We start from the raw sequence: 23485 nt of genomic DNA, 5'->3' as shown, positions 1-23485 counted from the left end.
TTCATTAGTATTTTAATTTTTTTTAGCGTTTGGCCGCCTGACTCCACTGTTACACTGTATCAAGAGTTTAAAAGGAAAGCTGTGAAAATCTGATCTGTTCACGATGTTTCGTTATCCTGTTTAGTATCAAATATTATTTTCTTTCTTTGACACGCATTTATTTATGTATGTATTTTTAAAAACTTTAGAACACGAGCTATTTATTTATTTCTGTCATTTTAATAAGTTTCATTTAGACGTAACCGTTTTGCGGTTAACAAAAATGGGAGGAGTCGGTTAATCTTAACAATACAGTTTTTAAAGAGAGAATTACAATAACCGGTAGATAGCAGTTTAAAATTACTCCAAAAAATGTTTCACAGCAGCCGGTTCTTCAAATAAGGACAATGGCGCTGTATTACCACTAGGGGGCAGCGCAGCCTAAGGAATGAGCAAGACTTCAGTTGAACGCGTTTGTTGTCCACAGTCCAGAGTTATATACAGACGTTAATACGTGCATTTATAGTCTAATATATATATATATTGTAAAAGAAACCGGTAATGTTCTAGAATCGGGCTGAGGTTTGAGTTTTTAGAGTGCGTTTTCTGCAGATCTTTTTAAAAAAATACACACTCCCACAAGAAAGACCAACAACTAGCTAAATATAACGTCTCAGATGAGCAGAGAGCTGGGGTTGCAAACATGAGACTTGATAAATAGGGTGAGCAATACTTCGTGATGTTCCGAGGCGAGTGGGTACAGAACTCGCAATGTTTTAGCGTAGACACACGACCCCCCCCCCGTGTTTTAGCACCTACTTGCGAACAGGCTTCAGAGACTCACACACAGTTCTATTGACACGTCATCCTAGCAGGCGGACTGCGTTATAAGATAACGACAGTGATATTTGCTTATGCATCATTCATATATATATATATATATATATATATATATATATATATATATATATATATCTCGGGTAACGCTAATAATATGCTGGCAATGTGTGTGTGTGCGTGTGTGTGTCCAGAGAATGAGGCGTGCGTGCGTGCGTGCGTTAGTATTCTAAATATAAACGGCCAGCGTGATCATCATTACAAAAATCAAAATGTTAAAATGAAACTGTTGCCCTCCGTTTGACAGCGATTTTTTTTTAACAGCGATGCGAGTCAACACGATAAATAAATAAATAAATTAAATCATAACAAAAAAAATGGACGTTACGATGGCAACCGCAGTGAAAATATTTCTTTTTTTTTTTTTAGCCAAGAAATGTTTAAATATTTTCCGGGGGGGGTACTGTAGCCTGCTGTCAATTTATAACCCCCCCCCCCCCTAATCAGGTTATAGACCAGTTATAGGCCAACACAGAAACCGGGTTCTAAAACACGGAGCGGATTATGCGTTTAGACCACAAAACTTTTTTCCAAACTAGTTTTTTAAAATTATTTTCCAAACTACATTCTTAATTCTCTATAGTTAAACCTAATCTATACGGGCTTTTTTTTAAAATGTAATAAATTAGGGTTTAATATCCACCCGCTAAAGGTTGGACGGAACAGAGGAACGCCAAGGAATTTGGTTTAAAACATTCAACTTATTATAATGAATAAGAGATGGAATAAGACTCCGATTGCACAGCAGTGTGATCCAGTCCAGGTTTTACTGCTACCAGCTTGATCAGCCCCCAGTGTGTCTAGCTAACAAGCTCAGGTGTGTCTGATTATTAAACTCCCAGTGAAACCAGGACTGGATCACACTGCTGTGCAATGGGAGTCTCGTTCCCATCCCTGCAATGAATAACACACATTTTTTGAGCGAGACAGAGAACAATATGTTAAAAAAAAAACCACTTTGAATTTGAAATGGAAAAAAAAAAACCTTCTATATTCTGAAAATTAATAATGGCATTCTGACCGTATATTAATTGGCAAGCGACGGTTGTTTCACAGAAGCGGCGCTCCTCTCCAGTCTCGAAATAGAAACTCAAGTGGCGGTTTGAAATTTTTATTCTCCTTCAGGAGCCCAAGGAAAAAAAAAACAAAACAAGAACGCATTATTAAAATCAGATCTCTGAGGAGAAGCAACAATTATCTAGCCGACAAGTGGCTTGTGTTTTCTGCTTGCTAATGTTAATAAAACGGTACTCGGCGGTTAAATATATAACTCCGCTTTTCAGATTTAAAAGGTCAGAGTGTTTTTAGACCTGTACAGGCTAATTAAGACGAGAAATGTGCTGAACAAAATGTTATAGACAAGTATTTTATATCTAATTAGGCTAACATGTTTGTTTTTCTTGTGACTCGACTCTAGAGGTCAATCAAAATAATTAATTACCCTATTCCCATCCACGCGGGGTAAACGCGGGGTAAGACTTTTACAATAAATATACATTGAGGCAATACAAACCAACAATAGAAACAGTGGATAACAACTAAACTGGTAGAGCACTAAGATAAGTGGGAAAAAAAATCACATCCCACAATTACAGAATAAATCTGATCAAAAAATAGTCCCATTGGAGTCCTTGGTCGCCAAATGTCCACAAAAATAATGTCCCCTAGCTTAAACTGTCCATGTACATGATACAGTGTGGAGTAGTGGTTAGGGCTCTGGACTCTTGACCGGAGGGTCGTGGGTTCAATCCCAGGTGGGGGACACTGCTGCTGTATCCTTGAGCAAGGTACTTTACCTAGATTGCTCCAGTAAAAACCCAACTGTGTAAATGTGGAATTGTATGTAAAAATAATGTGATATCTTGTAACAATTGTAAGTCGCCCTGGATAAGGGCGTCTGCTCAGAAATAAAGAAAATAAACTGGGTCGTCTGTCCTGAGGCGCTCGCTGAACTCCAAAAAACCCCCAAAAATGAACCAAAACAAAGGTATATAACCAATCCAGGCGATTAAGAAAATATAATAAACTATATATATATATATATATATATATATATATATATATATATATGTTTCTTTTTTTCAAAGTTCAAACTCTGCTACGGAAGTTAATTGTAGCGTTCATTCCACTTCTCGATATAAACTTCTTTACTGATTGTTTTTTTTTCATATTCAAAAACCTTTTTCCAACAAACAAACGCACTTCTGCCTTCCCTGTGCTTTACCAGACCTCTCTGTGCTTTACAATGCTTCCCTATGCTTTACCAGACCTCCCTGTGCTTTACAATGCTTCCCTATGCTTTACCAGACCTCCCTGTGCTTTACAATGCTTCCCTATGCTTTACCAGACCTCTCTGTGCTTTACAATGCTTCCCTATGCTTTACCAGACCTCTCTGTGCTTTACAATGCTTCCCTATGCTTTACCAGACCTCTCTGTGCTTTACAATGCTTCCCTATGCTTTACCAGACCTCTCTGTGCTTTACAATGCTTCCCTATGCTTTACCAGACCTCTCTGTGCTTTACAATTCTTCCCTATGCTTTACCAGACCTCTCTGTGCTTTACAATTCTTCCCTATGCTTTACCAGACCTCTCTGTGCTTTACAATGCTTCCCTATGCTTTATCACACCTCTCTGTGCTTTACAATGCTTTACCATCCTATCAATGTGCGGACACAATTTGAGAAAATCGCCCCATAAACTATATTAACTCCTAAAAAAAAAAAAAAACTGTTTGTAAAACCCTTTTTTTTAAGAACTAAATATGCCTTCATAAAAAAGTGCCAAAATATTTTTGTTTGTTGTCGACTTTCACCCTGTGTGGAGTTTTGTGTGACTGGAGTTAGAAATAATGAATAAAACATGTGGGTGTGCGTGTGCGTGTGTCTCGATACTAGGAGGTTCAAATCCCGGCTCAGCCACTGACTCCCTGTGTGTGTGTGTGTGTGTGTGTGTGCGTGCGTGCGTGCGTGCGTGCAGGCGTGCGTGCGTGACCTTGAGCGAGTCACTTCACCTCCTTGTGCTCCGTCCTTCGGATGAGGCGTAAAACAAACGAGCTCCTATTGGAAGTGACTCTGCAGCAGCAGCAGCAGTTGTTGATGAAGCAGAGTTCACCCCCCTCCCCCCTCCCCCCTCCCTAGTATCTGGATAAAACGTCTGCTAAATGACTAAATAATAATAATGATGCTGGTAAAAATTAAACGAGTCAACAAACACAGCAGAAGATTTTAAGTGCATTTTAATATAAATGGATTTGTATGACAATCAAATACACTTTTCATGAAGCAATGACACATATGGTTCACACAACGATCATTTCCATAAATACATGCTTTGTAAAAAGTTACTTCATTTTATATAATGTATATATATATATATATAGAACTATATATATATTCTAGTTATTGTACAATTTGTATACACTTGACATTCAGTGATTCACTATACAATATATACATAGATATCAATATGTATATACATAGCACACGGTCATATTTTTTAATTGTTTTTAAATAATTATTTTTTAAGACATAGATTATACAGGAATCAATCCTTATACTTGACCGTAGACCACTCTACGTTAGCATGACGACACATTTGGACTATACACATCCGTAACGTCATTTCCGAGTGATTTTTATACGGTACGCTACCCAGAAACAAAAGCTTCCTACGCCTGCGTGACCACCGCGTCCCAAACCAACGTGCGCGTTCATGAGACTTTTATGTCAGGTCACTTACATGCAACATACTGTAGGTGGCGCTGCAAACATTTCAGCTGGTCTCTGGTATACTTTTTTTTGATTGCAATCGAAGTTAGATTTACATCTGACGTTGTCAGAAACAGTAACATTTTAATATATATATTAGTCGAGAAGATTAAGACAAAGCTAGGACAGAATCTCGATATGGATCGAGTCGCAGACATGCTGTAATTACAACATTCGACCAGCAGGGTGGGCAGTTTGTTAAATGCTTACCCATTGAATAAATAGCTTTTTTTTGTATTACCAACAGCAAGGAAAAGCTTTTTGTAAAAAAACATTTTTCTCGATTTTTTTAAAATTACATACAGATAACTCACTACGAGTGAATACAGTGGTGATATGTAAAGCTCTGTCGCATAACCACGCTCTCTTTCGTTTTCCAAGGCTTGCAGAGTTTGAACACTTTTTAAAAAAATTACACACATGCTTTCTCTTGAATCTGTTTCTTAAGAGGGGGGTGGGGTTCTATACAAAAGATATTTCAGCTTACATTATTAAAATTAATAACATATAGCATAATACTGTATGAAATTGTCATGGAAAACAAGAGAGACAGCGTAGGTCGCATCAACATTGGAAAAGGTAAAATTCAGAGGATATAGATTATATATATATACTGTATATATATATATATATTTTTTTTCTTCTGTCCTCGCGGCAAATGTTTATTTTTTCCACATTTTCGTAAAAGAATCTCCACAAAATATGACAATATGCCATACTTAATGAAGTAAGTCACAGACTTATTTTAGAACGAAGCGTCACTTTCACTTCCGTCTGCGAGAGGGAGAGAGAGAGAGAGAGAGAGGGAGAGAGAGGAGAGAGAGAGAGAGAGGAGAGTTAGTTAAGCATTTCATAGTCACAAGTTTGCACAGTTAGGCTCAGTCTATCTGATATTGATTTATTTTACAGTGATTTCAACATTAGTTTTATTGTTAAGTCTGCTTTGAAGACAGCATCTTAGAAGTACCTGTGTATTAACTGCAGTATCATTTATTAAAACACACAATTTCACTAACTAGGATATTATTATTATTATTATTATTATTATTATTATTATTATTATTATTATTATTATTAAGATCATTTTATACTTGTTAGTCAGTGGTTTGCAACTACACACGTTAAGTAAGAAAAAGGAAGCATGAGAATTGGCCCTTATCCACAAAATTATAAACTCACACTGTATTAAAGAGCATTGCGGTGAGTTCAAAGTATTGTGGATATGGGTAAAAAAAAATAGGAGACGAGGAGGAAGGAGACGTAGGAGGAGAGGAAAGAGGAGGAGAAGGAGGAGGAGAGACTCACCGTGATGGAAGTTGTCTTGCAAATGATTCTGGAGTTGATACAACCCATCGTTAAACCCTTCACAGGGTGATCTTGAGGCACGTGTCTCAAAGACTGTTTCGTACGAGGCGAGTTCTTCCAGGAAGCATCTCTCCTCCGGAGACAAGTCTGTGGACGGGGGCGAGGCGGCCGTGGCTGGGCTCGTCTCTGCCACCACACTACTGTGCGCCATTTCGACGCAAGGATCCGGGGCGTCTGGGCTCCGTGGACTACGGGTGGTGCCGCGCACATACCCCCCAAACTCGGGGGGCGGGCACCGCTCCACCGGCTGGCCGCCTGACTTAGCAGGAGCCGCCGGGGCGCTGACGTTGGCGGGGTTTGCAGGCGAGTCCTTTAAAAAGCTCTCGATAGCGTTCTCTTCGAACAGCAAGGGCCCGTCTTCGGGGAGCAGGGAGCTGTCGGCGCTCTTCCAGAGTTTTAAAGGGTACAAAAAGTCTGCAAAGAGTTCGAGATTGGCAGAAGGAGGCTGGCCGGCCGGGAGGGAGGAGCTGCGGGTCACTTGGCCGGGCTTGCAGTTCGAAGGTGGGGAGAGGGAGAGGGAGGAGGAGGAGTCGGGGGCCGGGTAGCCGCAGCTGTCACCAGCCCTGCAGTAGGAGCTGAAGCCTTCGGCCACTTTACTGATGTGTTCCATCAGGATGCTGATCTCACTCTTTTCCTTTTCTGAGTAGCCGAAGAAGCTGGACAGCGGCTGCTTGATCGGGGACGCCTCGGGGGTCAGAAGGCCCTCAGGCACCACGGGCACGTCGATATAGAGGGGTCCCCTGAACTCGGGCACCGCCATCACCGTGCAGTCCCCGTCGCACGGGCTGTCCGGGGTCGGGGGCAGATTCTCGTAGAGGGTGCTCTCTAGAGGAAAGTACAGTTCTCTGCTGGTAATGGTGGTGGTGGGCGTGGTCGCGGCGGTAGTTTCGGAAGGTCCGCCCACAGCGCTGGGGGGCAAAGTCTGCTCCGGAGCGCCGAAGAGAAAGCTGCCGCCTCCGCCGCCTTGGTGGGGGGTGTAGGGAGGGGTGCAGACGAATTCTTTAGCTCTGAAGGACGGGTCATAAACGGAGGAGGAGGTGGAGGAGGATGGAAGGGAGGGCGGGGTGACGCTGAGTGGAAGGAACAGACAGTTCTGCGAGTAGAACTCCATAGCTTTGCTTTGGAACTCCGGGTGGTGATGACTCGGTCTGGGGGCGGAGCCGGGTTCCTCCTCAATTGAGGAGATACTCCCCCGGGTCCCGCCCAGCTGCATCGCTTCCTCCGGCCCGACGGCAGCCGATCCGCTCCCCGCGCCGTCTTCCGAACAGAACTCCGGCCCGCAGTCTACATTGTAGACGCCGCTGAAGTCGAACGATTGACCGGAGAGCCCCCCGCTGCTGGTCGGGGTGCTCGACACCGGCGTGAATACTTGGTCCGGGCTGGACAACTGCCCGGGAGATAGGAGTAGACTCTCCTGGTAGGAAGCGGAGGCCCTGAGGACGAAGGCCAGCTGGCTCTCTTCAGAAGCGAGCTGCTGTCTCAGGCTCCAAGCTTGTGAATCACTGAGAGAGAGAGAGAGAGAGAGAGAGAGAGAGGGGGGGGAGGAGGGGGGAGAGAGAGAGAGAGGGGGGGAGGAGGGGGGGAGAGAGAGAGAGAGAGAGAGAGAGAGAGGGGAGGGGGGAGAGAGAGAGAGGGAGAGAGGTGGGAGAGAGAGAGGAGAGAGGGGGGGAGGGGGGAGAGAGAGAGAGGGAGAGAGGTGGGAGAGAGAGAGGAGAGAGGGGGGAGGGGGGAGAGAGAGAGAGAGGGGGGAGAGGAGGAGGGGAAGAGGAAGGGGGGGAGAGGGGGGAGAGAGAGAAAGAGAGAAAGAATATATAAGGTTAATACATTTAATTAAACAAAATATGTAGATAACAGTCGTTTCCAGTAACAGAGAGACAGACAGACAGACAGACAGACAGACAGAATCAAACACAGAAACGCTTCTTACCTGATAATGTAATTGTAGCCGGTGATCGGACTCTCCTTGCTCTCTTGTTGAAGCAAAACGTAGATCCAAACCCAACAGTGGTCTATGGACTGGAGGCGAACGACCATTTCGACTTTAGCATCGTTCGCTTCGTTCACTGCAAGCCGGGGAAAGGGAAGAGAGAGTCAGGATGCGGTGCGGCGCGGTGTTAACGGAGCTTGAGTTGTGCGCGGTGCGTGCAGCGCAGCTCCGGACAATCGCCCTATAGAACTCATTTAGCTTCATATAGAGTCGAATGAAAAGCCGCTGAATAATGTTACGTGGACATATTGAATTGCACACCGCCGCTTCGTAGTTTTCCATATACTTATCCGAAAAATGTGACATTTCAAAATCTAACATGAAACAGTACTGTATTACTATTATGGCTCGGTAGACTTTCAATTTTGTAGTTTATTTAATTACATCACGATGTTATATCGAAAATTATGTTCTCTCTTTCTCTCTCTCTCTCTCTCTCTCTCTCTCTCTCTCTCTATATATATATATATAGATAGATCTATATCTATCTATCTATCTATCTATCTATCTATCTATCTATCTATCTATCTATATAGAGAGAGAGACAGAGAGAGAGAGAGAGAGAGACAGATAGATAGATAGATAGAGAGATAGATACTTACACAAGCAACAATGCTTAGCCGAGGCGTGGGAGAGATCTTGCGGGTGCACCAGTCTGTACCACGACTTTGCACAGCAAACTGGATTTCTCGTATCCGAGGTACATAGAGACACTGCAATGAAAAAATAATACCACGCGTTATTATATGGAGTGTTTTAATAATATATGTTTTAATATATGTGGTTGGTTTGAATGAGACGAGAAGGTGCTGTTGTGTTAGAGAAACGTACCTGTCGGACACGTCTATGATCGCCATATCTCTGGAGTGCCGGCTATCGAAGAAAGCCGAGAAGAAAGAGTTTCTCGGTTGGCTGGGCCGCAGCTCCAGCGGGCTGCAGTAGGCGATGAAGACCGGGTTGGCTGACCAGTAAGAGCCGACGGGAGGCTGGACGAACCGCCCTCGGATCAGCACCAGCTTGTTCCCGGCGCTCTGTCTTCGAACCGACTTGGAGGTGTTGAAACGGCATCTGAACAGGCGATCTGAAAAGGACAACCAGCACACGGGTAATTAGGTAAGCAGATACGAGTTTACAGCAGGGCTGTGTTCTTATATATATATATGTGTGTGTGTGCGTTAAATAAATGCAACCAAAAAAAAATACTTCGAATCTTCTGTCTCTTTAGAATGTTTGGATTGGTTAGGGAAGCCCACCCTGTCTCGTTCGAAGCCTCGAGGGCCAGGTTGCTTCTCATCAGGAAATGATCCGAGGGGTCGATGACGTCATAAACACTGTCGCCTTGGGCAACTAGGTCCACCTGTAAAGGATAAACAAAACAAAACCAATAAATAAATAATATATATATATTTTTTCACCAAACCAATCCCGATACACTTAATTAAACGCAATTAGTCGCCTCTAAAGTTGAGGAAACGCGAAAGCAATATACATATACCTTAATATATAGATATGGTTTTTCAGTTTTAATTAAAGTGGTTGAATATTAGTGTAAAATGATGTACTTTTAACAATACGCAAATACACTCGAATGAATCTACAAATACAGTTTTAGTAAGTCAATATTAAGATACATTTACCGAAAAAATACGTTTTTTGTTTTTTTTTTTACAGTGTACCTTGAGAATATATAAAAATACAAATACATGCTGCTGCCGAATAATTAGGACTTTAACTTACCACAGAGTGTCCCAAATGCTCCGTGACGTTGTCCGACAGGTACAGCAACTTCCCTTCGCTCGTCACAACCAGTAGAAAGCCGGAAGAGTCTGGATAAAATCGGTCATGTCTTGAAAAGAGAAACAGCCCCCGCTTTCACCCCACCAGTCGTCATCTGTAATACAGAGAAGCCAAAAAATATATAAAATACAAATACAGTGAACGCTTGAGTCAATCTGTTGAAATAATAAGACATTTGCGGCGGAAAAAGACCCCGAGTTGCTGTTTATTCAAAGCGTCTCGCCTCACTCGCAGAAATGCTACGGCAGATGACCGCATAAAACGGGTGGCTGAAAATCTAAATCTATCAATCTATCCATCTCTATTTCTCTGTACACTTAATCCGGTATGTATCATGTCAAACTAAAATCAAATATTATATATATATTATTTTACGCTAAAGAATACAGAACGCAAGTTGCTTGCCGGTAACCAAGCTACTAGACGCCGGTCTCCCGCATTCAGCACACGGACAGCGACTTCTGCAGCGCGCGTTCGCTCTTGCCTCTATAACAAGATAACAAGCGAGCCGGCGAGTGAGTGCTGGCGTTTCAGCACCGCGGATAGCGTTATAACTAATCCCCGATTTGCACGACCGACTGCAGCCAGAACACAGGTAGGATGGATGGGGGGGGGGGGGGGGGGGGGGGGGGGGGGGGCGACTTACAATTGCTACAAGATGTCACGTTATTTTTTACATACCCATTTAGGCAGTTGGGTTTTTACTGGAGCAATCTAGGTACCTTGCTCAGGGGTACAGCAGGCAGCGTCCCCACCTGGATTGAACCACGACCCTCTGGTCAAGAGTGAAGAACCCTAACCACTACACCACACTGCTGCCCAATATGAATGAACGCTAGCGCCCCTACAACAGAGCGATTAAGGCATGACGCACGCAGCCCGCACGCAGAGCATCGACCTGTTGGCTCTATTGGCCTTGAATAAAGAGCTGCCTTCAAAGTTAACGGCGGTATATATATATAGTGGAACAAACACACACACAAAAAAACAAAAACAGCGTCTTTACCTTGGGAAAAAAAGATGGACTTCCTGGTGTACATGCAAGCCAGCGACATGATATGCAGGTAGGAGAGACGAGACTTATCCGCTTCGGAGATCGGGAGGAGGTCTTTCAAATTCCGGATTTCGGCGTTGATCTGGTCCTTCTCGCCTTGGAGGCTCCTTTGGTCGACCGGTACATCTTGATTGAGACGGCGTCGGTATTCAGAAGGCGGCGGTCGCTGAGCTGAGATGCTCCGGGTGAGTTCCGGAAGAGGCAGCGGCGGCGGCGGCGGCAGCAAAGCAGAGGAGGGAGGTGTGCGGGCAGTCAGTCTCTCCTCTCTCGCTCCGTCTTCCCTCTCGCTCTCGGTCCCGGGTTCTCCAGTCTGGGGCTGGGTTTGGTTCCTTGTGAGTAGTTTGGTGAATCTCTCCTGTTCCTAGTTTGCCTAGACCGGTGGATCTAGTTGAGTTACTCTGCTTGCAAGTGTATTTATAGGGTTTCGGTACGAGTGGGGGCCCACTGGCATCTCCTACGTAACTAAGGGGGGATCGGGTGGGGTGGGGGGGGGGGGGGGGGGGGGGGGGGGTAGTGTGTTCATATCAATGAAAGTAGATGAAGTATTGCAAGGCTATGAGCAGACCCCCCCCCAATCAGACGTCACTATAGTGATGACGCGTTCGAATTAAAAAAAAACCCCCAGCGCTGGCCGCGCAGAGCGCCCGGTTTAGGGAAAGAAACCGATTAGGGGCGGGACTAGCCAGCTGGATTCACGGTCTGTCTCGCTGCAGGTTGGCTGTGAGCGTTTTTAATGCGATCGAAATGGCATCAATTAATGTCGTAGGTTTTTTTTTTTTTTTTTTTTTTTTTTTTTTTTTTTTTCTCAGTATAACATGATGCTAAAGCCCACGCTTGCTTAACTGGTTTGATTAAAACACACACACACACACACACACACACACACACACACACACACACATACACGCACACACGCACACTGACACACAGACACTGAGACATACTCTCACACACACGCACACACACACACACACACACACACACACACACACACACCGTGTCTGTGTAAGTGTGTCTCAGTGTCTGTGTGTCAGTGTGTGTGTGTGCCTGTGTGAGTATGTCTCAGTGTCTCAGTGCGTCAGTGTGTGTGTATGAGTGTGTCTCAGTGCGTCAGTGAGTGTGTGTGTCTGTGTGTCTTAATGTGTGTGTGTGTATGTCTCACTGTCAGTGTCTGTGTGTCAGTGTGTGTCTCAGTGTCAGTGTATGTGTGTGTGTCTCAGTGTGTGTCAGTGTGTGTGTGTGTGTGTGTGTGAGTGTGTCTCAGTGTGTGTGTCAGTGTGTGTGTGTGTGTGTGTGTGTGCTGTGTGAAGCAGTCCAATGCTGTGTGTGTAACAGGTACAATTCATTCGTCTGTCACCAGTACAGCTATTTAAAGCAACCGGTCGATCTAATCACCTGCTCCAATGGGAATGCGTTTCCATCGAACACTATAATAGACACACACACACACACACACACACACACACACACACACACACATATATATATAGCATCCACCTAGCACTGCATCCAAATCTAGTCTGTTATATTGAATTAAAAGGTGCACGCTTTGTAAAATCGATAAAAAGCGATAAGCCATCTCTCTCTCTCTCTCTCTCTCCTCTCTCTCTCTCTCTCTCTCTCTCTCTCTCTCTCTCTCTCTCTCTCTCTCTCTCTCTCTCTCATCTCTCTCTCTCTCTCATTGCGCAGACATTGTGAATAAAGAGGTGGAGCACGCGGGGAGGGCGATATTTCATTCTTGCTTCGAGGGAGGAGAGCAAAAAGCCAAAAAAACGTAATTTAAATTATTATTTTAACTCCTTCATTATCGTAGCCTTAACAATAAAGATAAAATAGCCCAGACATATTTTAGAGCCGTTTCCCCTGGAATGCCTGTGTCCTGTAAACACGCACAGGAGACGGCGTGCTTTGTGACGGGTGTCGGTTAGAGATAGACTCGCTGTATTTGTCATCTTAACAAACATTAGCAAGGAAAGCGAGAGCGATAAACGCTCCAGCCGGGTTGCCTGTCAATGAGGGAACGGGATAAGGCAGAAGACGATAATGCGTTAATTTATTGTCTTTTTTTTTTTTTTTTTTTTTTTAAAGCATTATTAAAACCGTTAATTACAACTAAACTGCTATTTGGCCATTCAAAATAGTTCAATTTAAGGCAGGGGGCTCCAGTCCTGGTCCTGGAGCGCCGGTGTCCCTCCTGGTTTTTCTTCCAACTGTACCTAAAATTGCTCAATTTGACCAATTCATTGCTTATTAGAAGCCTAATCCATTAATTTAATATACAGTTACAACAAAAACCAGGAGGGGCGCCGGCTTTCCCGGATCAGGATTGGAGACCCTTGATTTAAGGGTTCTATACCAGGGGCGGCCAAGCAGTCCCGGTCCTGGAGGGCTAGTATTCCACTCCAGGTTTTGCTGGTAAAATTAGACTTCAGGGTCTGTATGGCGGTTTAATTGGTTCGATTACCATTCAGAACGGGGTTGGAACAAAGACCAGGAATGGAAGAGCCAACTCTGGTCACCTCCTGGTTTAGTGGGACTTTTCTTAATTAATTTTGATCTTTGGGGGTCTTTGGAGAAGACCGTTCGTGAGAAAACAGTTCACAGAGTCTGAATGGAGGAGAAGTGGCAAAAGTCGACGAGGCATAATAAAGAAATCTCACACGCGACTCGTTTTAAAGCGAGCTTGTCTCGCAGTGACTGCAGAAAACTCCGAAGCACTAAAGCGGAAAGCCAACGAGGGTTCGGCTTCTTCCGAACATGTTGCCATGGGTTACCAACGTGATGTCATATCATATTCCGACTCGGGAAGAAACGGTGGGCAGCTGTCTGACTTTATATTATGCAAGCCAATAATCTTCGGTGTTTTACATTTTTCTCTCACATTGAGTATTCTAATAATAATACTAATAATACTAATAATACTAATACTAATAATAATAATAATAATAATAATAATAATAATATCCAGGGCAGCAGTGTGGCGTAGTGGTCAGGGCTCTGGACTCTTGACCGGAGGGTCGTGGGTTCAATCCCAGGTGGGGGACATTGCTGCTGTACCCTTGAGCAAGGTACTTTACCTAGATTGCTCCAGTAAAAACCCAACTGTATAAATGGGTAATTATATGTAAATGTAATGTGATATCTTGTAACAATTGTAAGTCGCCCTGGATAGGGTGTCTGCTAAGGTGTGGTAAAGCATAGGGAAGCATTGTAAAGCACAGAGAGGTCTGGTAAAGCATAGGGAAGCATTGTAAAGCACAGAGAGGTCTGGTAAAGCATAGGGAAGCATTGTAAAGCACAGAGAGGTCTGGTAAAGCATAGGGAAGCATTGTAAAGCACAGAGAGGTCTGGTAAAGCATAGGGAAGCATTGTAAAGCACAGAGAGGTCTGGTAAAGCATAGGGAAGCATTGTAAAGCACAGAGAGGTCTGGTAAAGCATAGGGAAACATTGTAAAGCACAGAGAGGTCTGGTAAAGCATAGGGAAGCATTGTAAAGCACAGGGAGGTCTGGTAAAGCATAGGGAAGCATTGTAAAGCACAGAGAGGTCTGGTAAAGCATAGGGAAGCATTGTAAAGCACAGAGAGGTCTGGTAAAGCATAGGGAAGCATTGTAAAGCACAGAGAGGTCTGGTAAAGCATAGGGAAGCATTGTAAAGCACAGAGAGGTCTGGTAAAGCATAGGGAAGCATTGTAAAGCACAGAGAGGTGTGGTAAAGCATAGGGAAGCATTGTAAAGCACAGAGAGGTCTGGTAAAGTGTAGGCAAACATTGTAAAGCACAGAGAGGTAAACTACGGTCAATGTATAGTATAGCTATGGGAGGAAACTGCACAAAATACCTGGCAAAACGTACCATGGCATAGCCTTCATTAGACCGTCGAACTGTTCAGTGTAGATCACGTCGTGTGAAGTTATAAAGACTAATGTGTATTGTTGTGATGAGCACATTATGTGAATGACTACAGGCTATAGAAATAACCACGGTGGATGATGACATCACAGAGCCTATATTTAGTCACTGCTGACATGAAAGTTACACGGCCGCGGTGGAGCTGTCAATGGTTCTTAAAATAGGCAGACCCTACGCTTGTGTTTCTAATAATATCTACCGTTAAACAATAGCGACTCAAATCAAACATGGAAAGCGAGTCCGTCTAGGTATAGTATGTATGTATTTTTAGATCTATTTGCATCTCTTTAAAGTCAACGGGTCGCTCTCGTGTTCCCTAAAACCGGCCGTCTCCCCCTTTTTGAAACCACTTACACACTGTCGAGCACGACGGGCCTCCCAAGCCGCGGTATTTCGTAGAACGAGCGCGGAGGCTCCGGAGCCAAACTGGGGAGGACCTCTCCCCGGTATCTCGGTCGTGTGTGTCTCACTGTCAGTAAGTTCAGTTATGTTTTAAATTTTCATACTTGTTTCATGTATTTATTTATTCTAATATATTATTAGTGATTTTATGTTATCTTTATAGAAAGAGAAAGGGAGGCTCTTATGGTCTCTGAACAGCCTCCCTCTGCGCTGGCGGAGCAGAGAAAGAGAAAGGGAGGCTCTTATGCTCTTTGAACAGCCTCCCTCTGCGCTGTGCTGGTGGAGCAGAGAAAGAGAAAGGGAGGCTCTTATACTCTCTGAACAGCCTCCCTCTGCTCTGTGCTGGTGGAGCAGAGAAAGAGAAAGGGAGGCTCTTATGCTCTTTGAACAGCCTCCCTCTGCGCTGGCGGAGCAGAGAAAGAGAAAGAGAGGCTCTTATGCTCTTTGAACAGCCTCCCTCTGCTCTGTGCTGGTGGAGCAGAGAAAGAGAAAGGGAGGCTCTTATACTCTCTGAACAGCCTCCCTCTGCGCTGGCGGAGCAGAGAAAGAGAAAGGGAGGCTCTTATACTCTCTGAACAGCCTCCCTCTGTGCTGGCGGAGCAGAGAAAGAGAAAGGGAGGCTCTTATACTCTCTGAACAGCCTCCCTCTGCTCTGTGCTGGCGGAGCAGAGAAAGAGAAAGGGAGGCTCTTATACTCTCTGAACAGCCTCCCTCTGCGCTGGCGGAGCAGAGAAAGAGAAAGGGAGGCTCTTATACTCTCTGAACAGCCTCCCTCTGTGCTGGCGGAGCAGAGAAAGAGAAAGGGAGGCTCTTATACTCAGGCTCTTATACTCTCTGAACAGCCTCCCTCTGCGCTGGCGGAGCAGAGAAAGAGAAAGGGAGGCTCTTATACTCTCTGAACAATTCAGAGAATTGGCGGGAAGTGAAAATCAGATATGGCACAGCATTATCTTACCAAACGTTTTTTTTTGGGGGGGGGGGTCCTGTTTGTAAAGTTATGGTGTCGGCTCCCAGTCCTTTTACCACAGTATTACCAGTTGCCCTATTTTCCTCCGAGCCGGTTTACAGCCGTTTCCAATCGTTACAATCCGGGGCACTCACCATGACAACAGCGGGGCGGATCTTTGTAATAGAAACACCGACATCTCTCCTAATAGAAGCAGCGGCTCTAGCGTCCTGTTCTTCTGCAACGGATCCCACACTTCCTCCGGCTACTTCAATTTTTTGTGTGTGTGTTAAATCCCCCTTTTTTTAAAAAAAAACTATGTATTCAACAGCGGATGAGGGGGTGGTGGCCTCCGCCGAGAGAGACTCCGCGGCATCTTCTGTTTTGTGTTTGTCTTGATTAAGTGCCCTTATCTGTTTTTATTTATTTATTTATTTATTAATTATTATTATTATTATTATTTTATCTTTGCAGTATTGTTAGCTGTCTGATTCATACCCGCTGCTGTAGGCTTGAATAAGATTCTGGTTTCCTGTCACCAAAGAGGTCCTGTTATTTGCGCCCCACTCCCCTCCCGTATTGCGTAGGCATTTAAGCGCTTAATTGAGGTGGGGGGGGGGCAGCAGCAATACACACGTAGGCATATATTGCTCTTAATTGAGTAATGGGGGCCAACAAATGAGAGATTGTCTAATTTAATTGATGACTTTAATAGGCCACTCAGGCAATTCCTTTAAAACCGCAAGAGAAAAACATACGCGCAGCCGCAGATGGTAAAACGCGGGAGACTCTTTTTTTCAGAAGTTGTTTACCTAATTTAAAAGCCCAAAGCGGTCCGACGCATTTTCACACAGGAGCGGCTGTTGTTTCTACAGATTACTGAGCGGAAATTGAGATTCTCACACCCAGAGGTGTTTTCAAGCAGGCGGGTCTATAAAGGAGATCGATGACACATTATTAGTTGTTCATTATTAGTTTATTTAGCAGACGCCTTTATCCAAGGCGACTTACAGAGACTAGGGTGTGTGAACTATGCATCAGCTGCAGAGTCACTTACAACTACGTCTCACCCGAAAGACGGAGCACAAGGAGGTGAAGTGACTTGCTCAGGGTCACACAGTGAGTCAGTGGCTGAGGTGGGATTTGAACCGGGGACCTCCTGGTTACAAGCCCTTTTCTTTAACCACTGAACCACACAGCCTCCTAATACATCCTAATCATCCAAAAATATGTGCAAATTAACGGGGACTCGGTTGAAGGCTTTAACAAGGAGATCACATCCCATAATACTTTAAGCACAGAAATCATATACAGTATATCATTTTATTTTTGATATATAATGTTTTCCGGTTATACCTCTTTCAAATGATATCCTTTTTTTAATGCAACTAAAAATTCCACCTACTCTCCTATCTGCTGGCTCAGAAAATCTGTCGGAGGCGTCAGTGGGCAGGCTGGTTTGTATCGATCCGACCTGGGCTGGTACACCAGACCCTGCGGCTCACCCCTCCCTCGCCAGGGCTGGAACCTGGCAGCAGCCTGTCACCCAGTTCTGGGTTACACCAACCCCCCCCCCCCGGGGTAGTATGCCATCCCTCTTTCAGAATCGTTTTCTTCCATTTCGCTCATTCTACCCGCTAGCAACATGATCGTCTTTTGACTGAATTTTTTTTTTTTTTCCTTGTTAATTTTGTTCATTGTCAATATCCCGGTCACGCTCCCCCCTCCCCTTCAACAGCTCAGCGGGCGTCCTCCGATCCCCAAACCAATCGCCCTCTTTGCACCCCCGGAGCTCCGCAGCGGACGTGAGCTACCGCCCTCTGGAGGACAAGCCTTGCAAGTGTTTGAGCTCAGCTGGCCAGTAGGGGCCGCTGTAGCGCGATGAGGTTTTGCCTCGCTCGTCCTGCACACCATGCGGCTGTGTGTTCACCAAGGGGAGACCCCTGCGCCCCCCGCTGATTTAGCACCTGTTTAAAAGGGGGGGCCAGTGGGGGATCACTGGGGAATGCCCCAAACTAACCTACCTAATGGCAAAAAAAATAACAGCAAGATTCAACTTAACATATGATTTATTTGTAACTAAACGCTGCTCAATAATATCCTACTTGTATTTTGCTGTTTGTGTATCTGTAAAATGAATACCTACCAATGTGTTGATGCTATCCATGTTTAAAATAAAATTAAAATAAATAAGTTAAAAAAAGGGGGGATGGGACCAGTGATCATGTTGCTAGCGCTAACGAGAAGAACATTTTAAAGACTTGATTTCGCTTTCCTTTTCAGTGAAGAAAGGGAGGCAGACAAGTACAGAACAGCAAACTCAACAACAACGAAAATATGAAAAAAAAAATTATAATCTTCCGTATACTTTTACTGGTGCTGTTAGACTTTAATTTATTTAAATTATTTATTTATTTATTAATTTATTGATTTATTATTAACATTGACATCCTGGGAAGAATATCATCTCTTTTTGTTCAGCTAATAAATCAGTGATAATTTCTAATCTTACATTTTTGCCCTCCAATCCAGCTGCATGGCTCCTGTTCAGAGCATTCTATTTGTGTAACACACAAAAAAAAAAAAACCTAAGAAAAAATATCAAGGACTTGAGCATCTTGAGAGAAAAGAACTGCTGTGTTGCCTAGCAACACTCCCACTCCAGCCGCCTGAAAGCGATGACGTGCCGTGCTGAAAACCCCAAAATAGACAAATAAATGGGCCTGCTCTTCAACATGTTCGTTTTGTGTGTTTTTTTTTCCTCTTGGTGAAGATTATGTGGATAAATAATAAAAAATAGAATTAAATTCAGCAGCATTACAGACAAAAGTTTCATCTCTCTAAAACAATCACTCTAAAGTTTAAAAAAACGAAGGGGATGGTGAAATTGACTGCTTGGATGAGACCAGACCGTGTTTGAAATCTTTCCATGTATTATCTCCCAATACCCTCATTAACATTCTACATTGAATTGTTCAGATACAATACGCGCCGCTAGCGTGAACAGAGCTAGGCTTGAGATTACCTTCCCTGGAGAGAGAGAGCCCTCAGACTGACACACCCATGGTCCCTATTGGGAGCACTGGGATCTTCTCTGTCCACGTGTCGCATCTATACACCTGCTATTTATATTCTAGCAGCTCAGAGACTACCATTTTTTTGTCATCTTGCTAATTATAATAGAAATTATTCATACAGCTGTTGCTCCATTCAAGTGCAACCAACCGCTAACTACCCTCTTTAACCAGGTCAGTGCGATTCAGCTGTGTGGTCCAGCGTTTAAAGTAACGGGCTTGTAACCAGGAGGTTCCCGGTTCAAATCCCAACTCAGCCCCTGACTCATCGTGTGACCCTGAGCAAGTCACTTGTGCGCCGTCTTTTGGATCTTTAAGAATATAAAAGTGTGACTCAGGCCGTCTCAGCTGCCTCTCGTTTAATTGGGTCAGCCCCTTATTCGGTGTGTTTTTTTCCCTTCTCCCGAGGCGTCCCGGTAAAGCAGCACTGGCTGTATTCGTATATCGTGCCCTCCCTTCACTCCACACAAAGCTCCTCTGTACCGCACACTCCGGCTGCAATCGATTACAGAAAACCTGCTTCAAAACCAGCTTCCAATTTTAGACTTAAACGAATCCAGTGTTTCAACCTGCCTTTTTATATAATACAGCCGAGTGTGTGTTTGTGTTGAATTCCCTGCCTCTCCGTGCTAGAGACAGACTGTACAGAGCGTGTTCCTTGAACCACAGGCACGGATTGGTAACTGTGTGCTATTCCGGGCTTCCCAAAGCAAGGCAGTGCTTCTCAAAAGACTCACAGCGCATACTGAAAACTGAGCAGCACAACCCAGGCAATTGGTAATGAATTGCATTATTATTATTATTATTATTATTATTATTATTATTATTATTATTATTATTATTATTATTATTATTATTTATTTCTTAGCAGACGCCCTTATCCAGGGCGACTTACAATTGTTACAAGATATCACATTATTTTTACATACAATTCCCCATTTTAACTGGAGCAATCTAGGTAAAGTACCTTGCTCAAGGGTACAACAGCAGTGTCCCTGACCGGGGATTGAACCCACAACTTAACGCTGGGGCTTCTTATTATAATAATAATAATAATAATAATAATAATGATGATGATGATGATGATATTGTAGCGATCTCGGTTAACGCATCACACATTTTTTATATAGCGCCTTTCATAGTGGACCACCATCACACAACGCTTTACAGAGGCAGGCTGTGAACTGCGCATGATATGCAGAGTCACTTCCACTAGGACGTTGATTTAACATCTCATCCGCAGGACGGAGCACAAGGAGGTGAAGTGACTTGCTCAGGGTCACACACACACACACACACACACACACACACACACACACACACGCACACACACACACACACACACACGCAGCGAGTCAGGCAGTGGCAGAGGTGGGATCACATTTCCCAAAGCGATTGCAAAAGTATTTGGAATTGTAATTATATCTGAATCATTGAGACCCTTCAAAACCTGACAATGCGTTTTGAGATTTGAGATCAATCAGCTACTGGGAACCGGATGAGCATTAACGAGAGGGAGGGGGAGAGAGAGAGAGAGAGACAGACAGACAGACACAGACCAACTCCACAGTAATGTTGTTGAAGCTGACACCCTGGGATCCTTCAAGAAGCTGCTTGATGAGACTCTGGGATCAATAAGCTACTAACAACCAAACGAGCAAGATGGGCTGAATGGAGCCTCCTCTCGTTTGGAAACTTTCTTATGTTCTTAAAGACAGATAAAGAGAGAGAGAGAGAGAGAGAGAGAGAGAGACAGACAGACAGACAGACAGACCCAGACACAGACAAAGACAAAGACAGAAAGACAGTGAGAGACAGACAGACAGAGACAAAGAGACAGATACAGAGAGAGAGAGAGAGAGAGACAGACAGACAGAGAGACAGAAACAGACAGAGACATACAGAGAGAGAGATAGATAGAGAGAGACTTGGGTTTGGCAATCAGCATCCTCACTGTAGATTCTCACCCACCCACCTCCCCTCTTATCCCCCCCTCGAGTCTCCCCCTTGAGCCCTCGCTTCCTCTCCCTCTCTGAGCTGGCGTGCAACTATTGGTTCCAGCGAGGGCCACGCTTGCCATGGATGTCCGTGTCACTAGCTTCAGTGAACCCCCGGCTGTTCTCGATTTCATCTAAAAATATCTCCATCAAAACACTGCCCACTCACGCCATTCTGCAGGGCATCACACGGGAAGTGGCACAGTCACAAACGAGCGACGTCCTTATGTGCAATTGGCTGAATTTCTATTTTTTTTTTTTTTTTGTGATGAAACTTGGTAAGGACATTCTTTTAGGGGCAGGGACGGGAATAAGACTCCTATTGCACAGCAGTGTCACCCATTCCAGGTTTTACTGCTACCAGCTTGATCAGCCTCCAGGGTGTATAGACACTGACTTCTAGTCGAAACTTCTGCCATTGAATTTAACTCTAGTCAGAATGTATGCCGTTGAATACAATAAAGTTTCATCGGCAAGGCAGCACTTTGTAAAGCAGGGAATCTCGAGCAGGGATTCCAGAATCGCATTTTATTTTAGTTTAAAGGATTGTGTGGGTTTTTTTTTTGGAGACAGAGGGAGAGAGGGGGAGAGAGGGAGAGAGAGGGGAGAGAAAGAAGGGAGAGAGAGGAAATGAGGGAGAGAGAGAGGAGGTGAGAGAGAGAGAGGAGATGAGGGAGAGAGACAGAGAGGAGAGAGAGGGGAGAGGGGGGAGAGAGGGGAGAGAAAGAAGGGAGAGAGGAGATGAGGGAGAGAGACAGAGAGGGGGAGAGGGGGGAGGGAGAGGGGGGAGAGAGAGGGGAGAGAAAGAAGGGAGAGAGAGAGGAGATGAGGGAGAGAGAGACAGAGAGGAGAGAGGGGGAGAGGGGAGAGAGAGGGGAGAGAGAGGAGATGAGAGAGAGAGGAGATGAGGGAGAGAGACAGAGAGGAGAGAGGGGAGAGGGTGGAGAGAGAGGGGAGAGCGAGAGAGTGAGAGAGAGAGATATTTGTGTTTCCAGCCAGTTGCTGAAAGCGCTTGAGTGATCGAGTGCAGTGATTCACCGATGGGATTTTTTCAATGGGCTGCGTCAGTTACCAGGCAGCTCCTGCCTGCCTTGTTTAGGTGAAGTGTTAGCGTGGCAGCGGGTCTGAGGAGCGAGCAGCCTATAGGAAGCCGAGGGAGCCCCGTCACAGTGGAGGGAGTAGAGATAGAAATGACACTGCAGGGACGGCAAAGCAAAGAGATCTAAGCAAACACCTGCCAGGTCTAGCTCACACTTGAACGAACGGGAGCTTATTATTATTTTTATTAAGATGAATCTGTAGCTTAGAGAAAAAACTAAAGATCTCTCAATGAAAAAAAAGGGCTTGATGGGGTTTACTAGAGGCTCGCTGGTCCCAGTGGTTAAAGAAAAGGGGTCTCGATACCAGGAGGTTCAAATCCCGGCTCAGCCACTGGCTCCCTGTGTGTATGTGTGTGTGCGTGTGTGTGTGTGTGTGACCCTGAGCAAGTCACTTCACCTCCTTGTGCTCCGTCCTTCGGATGAGACGTAAAACAAACGAGCTCCTATTGGAAGTGACTCTGCAGCAGCAGATGTTGATGAAGCAGAGTTCACCCTCCTAGTCTCTGTAAGTCACTTTGGATAAAAGCGTCTGCTAAATGACAAATTAATAATAATAATAATAATAATAATAATGACACAGAACATAAGGATGGGAATCAGACTCCCGTTGCACAGCAGTGTGATCCAGTCCTGGTTTCACTGGGAGTTTAATAACACTATGTAACACAATTTTTGTTCCTGGGTAGTAAGTGTTATTTCCTAATTGCTTATGCCTCAAAAGTATAGAAAATGGCTATTATTCCCCACAAACTTTGCTTTTGTGACCAGGACAGTGATATTTTGAAATTTACCTATTTTCCAGAACATTCCAGATAGATTCAGTGCTGAGTAAACTTGGAGTAACTTCTAGAACTTTCTAGAACTTTCCAGTAATATAAATAGTAGTATAAATACAGGGGCCTTAAGCCCACCAGTTCAGTTTAGTTCCAGCTGCCTAAGTGGATACATATCTGCATTTTTCTGAGATGGCATCAAGAGGCTGCAAGCATCAGACACACCTGAGCTTGTTAGCTAGACACACTGGGGGCTGATCAAGCTGGTATTTTTTTTTTTTTTTTTGTAAGTGCAGTTAAAAAACATATTTAAGGAATATTATTTTTCTCTCTCTCTCTCTCTCTCTACTTTTTTTTCCTTTCATATTTTGGATTTTTCTTATTATATAATCTCCCATTCTTTCATCCGTGTAGCACACTGTAGCCCCCTACGTGT

The 23485-nt window shown here is 44.3% G+C and overlaps 1 protein-coding gene across 1 annotated transcript; it reads right to left on the bottom strand.

Moving 5' to 3' along the window:
• Positions 1-4142: 4142 nt before the first annotated feature.
• On the bottom strand, positions 4143-10974 carry npas4a (neuronal PAS domain protein 4a). The gene is given in 11 exon segments (XM_059011788.1): positions 4143-5419; positions 5951-7512; positions 7938-8073; positions 8600-8666; positions 8668-8710; positions 8829-9081; positions 9255-9354; positions 9735-9814; positions 9817-9888; positions 10801-10938; positions 10941-10974. Coding segments are annotated over 11 exon segments (2514 nt in total). The 3' UTR covers positions 4143-5390.
• Between the last annotated feature and the right edge of the window lie 12511 nt (positions 10975-23485).

This window comes from Acipenser ruthenus, chromosome 43 (genome assembly GCF_902713425.1).
Source record: "Acipenser ruthenus chromosome 43, fAciRut3.2 maternal haplotype, whole genome shotgun sequence".
Classification (NCBI taxonomy): domain Eukaryota; kingdom Metazoa; phylum Chordata; class Actinopteri; order Acipenseriformes; family Acipenseridae; genus Acipenser; species Acipenser ruthenus.
This window is presented reverse-complemented; position numbering and strand designations above follow the sequence as displayed.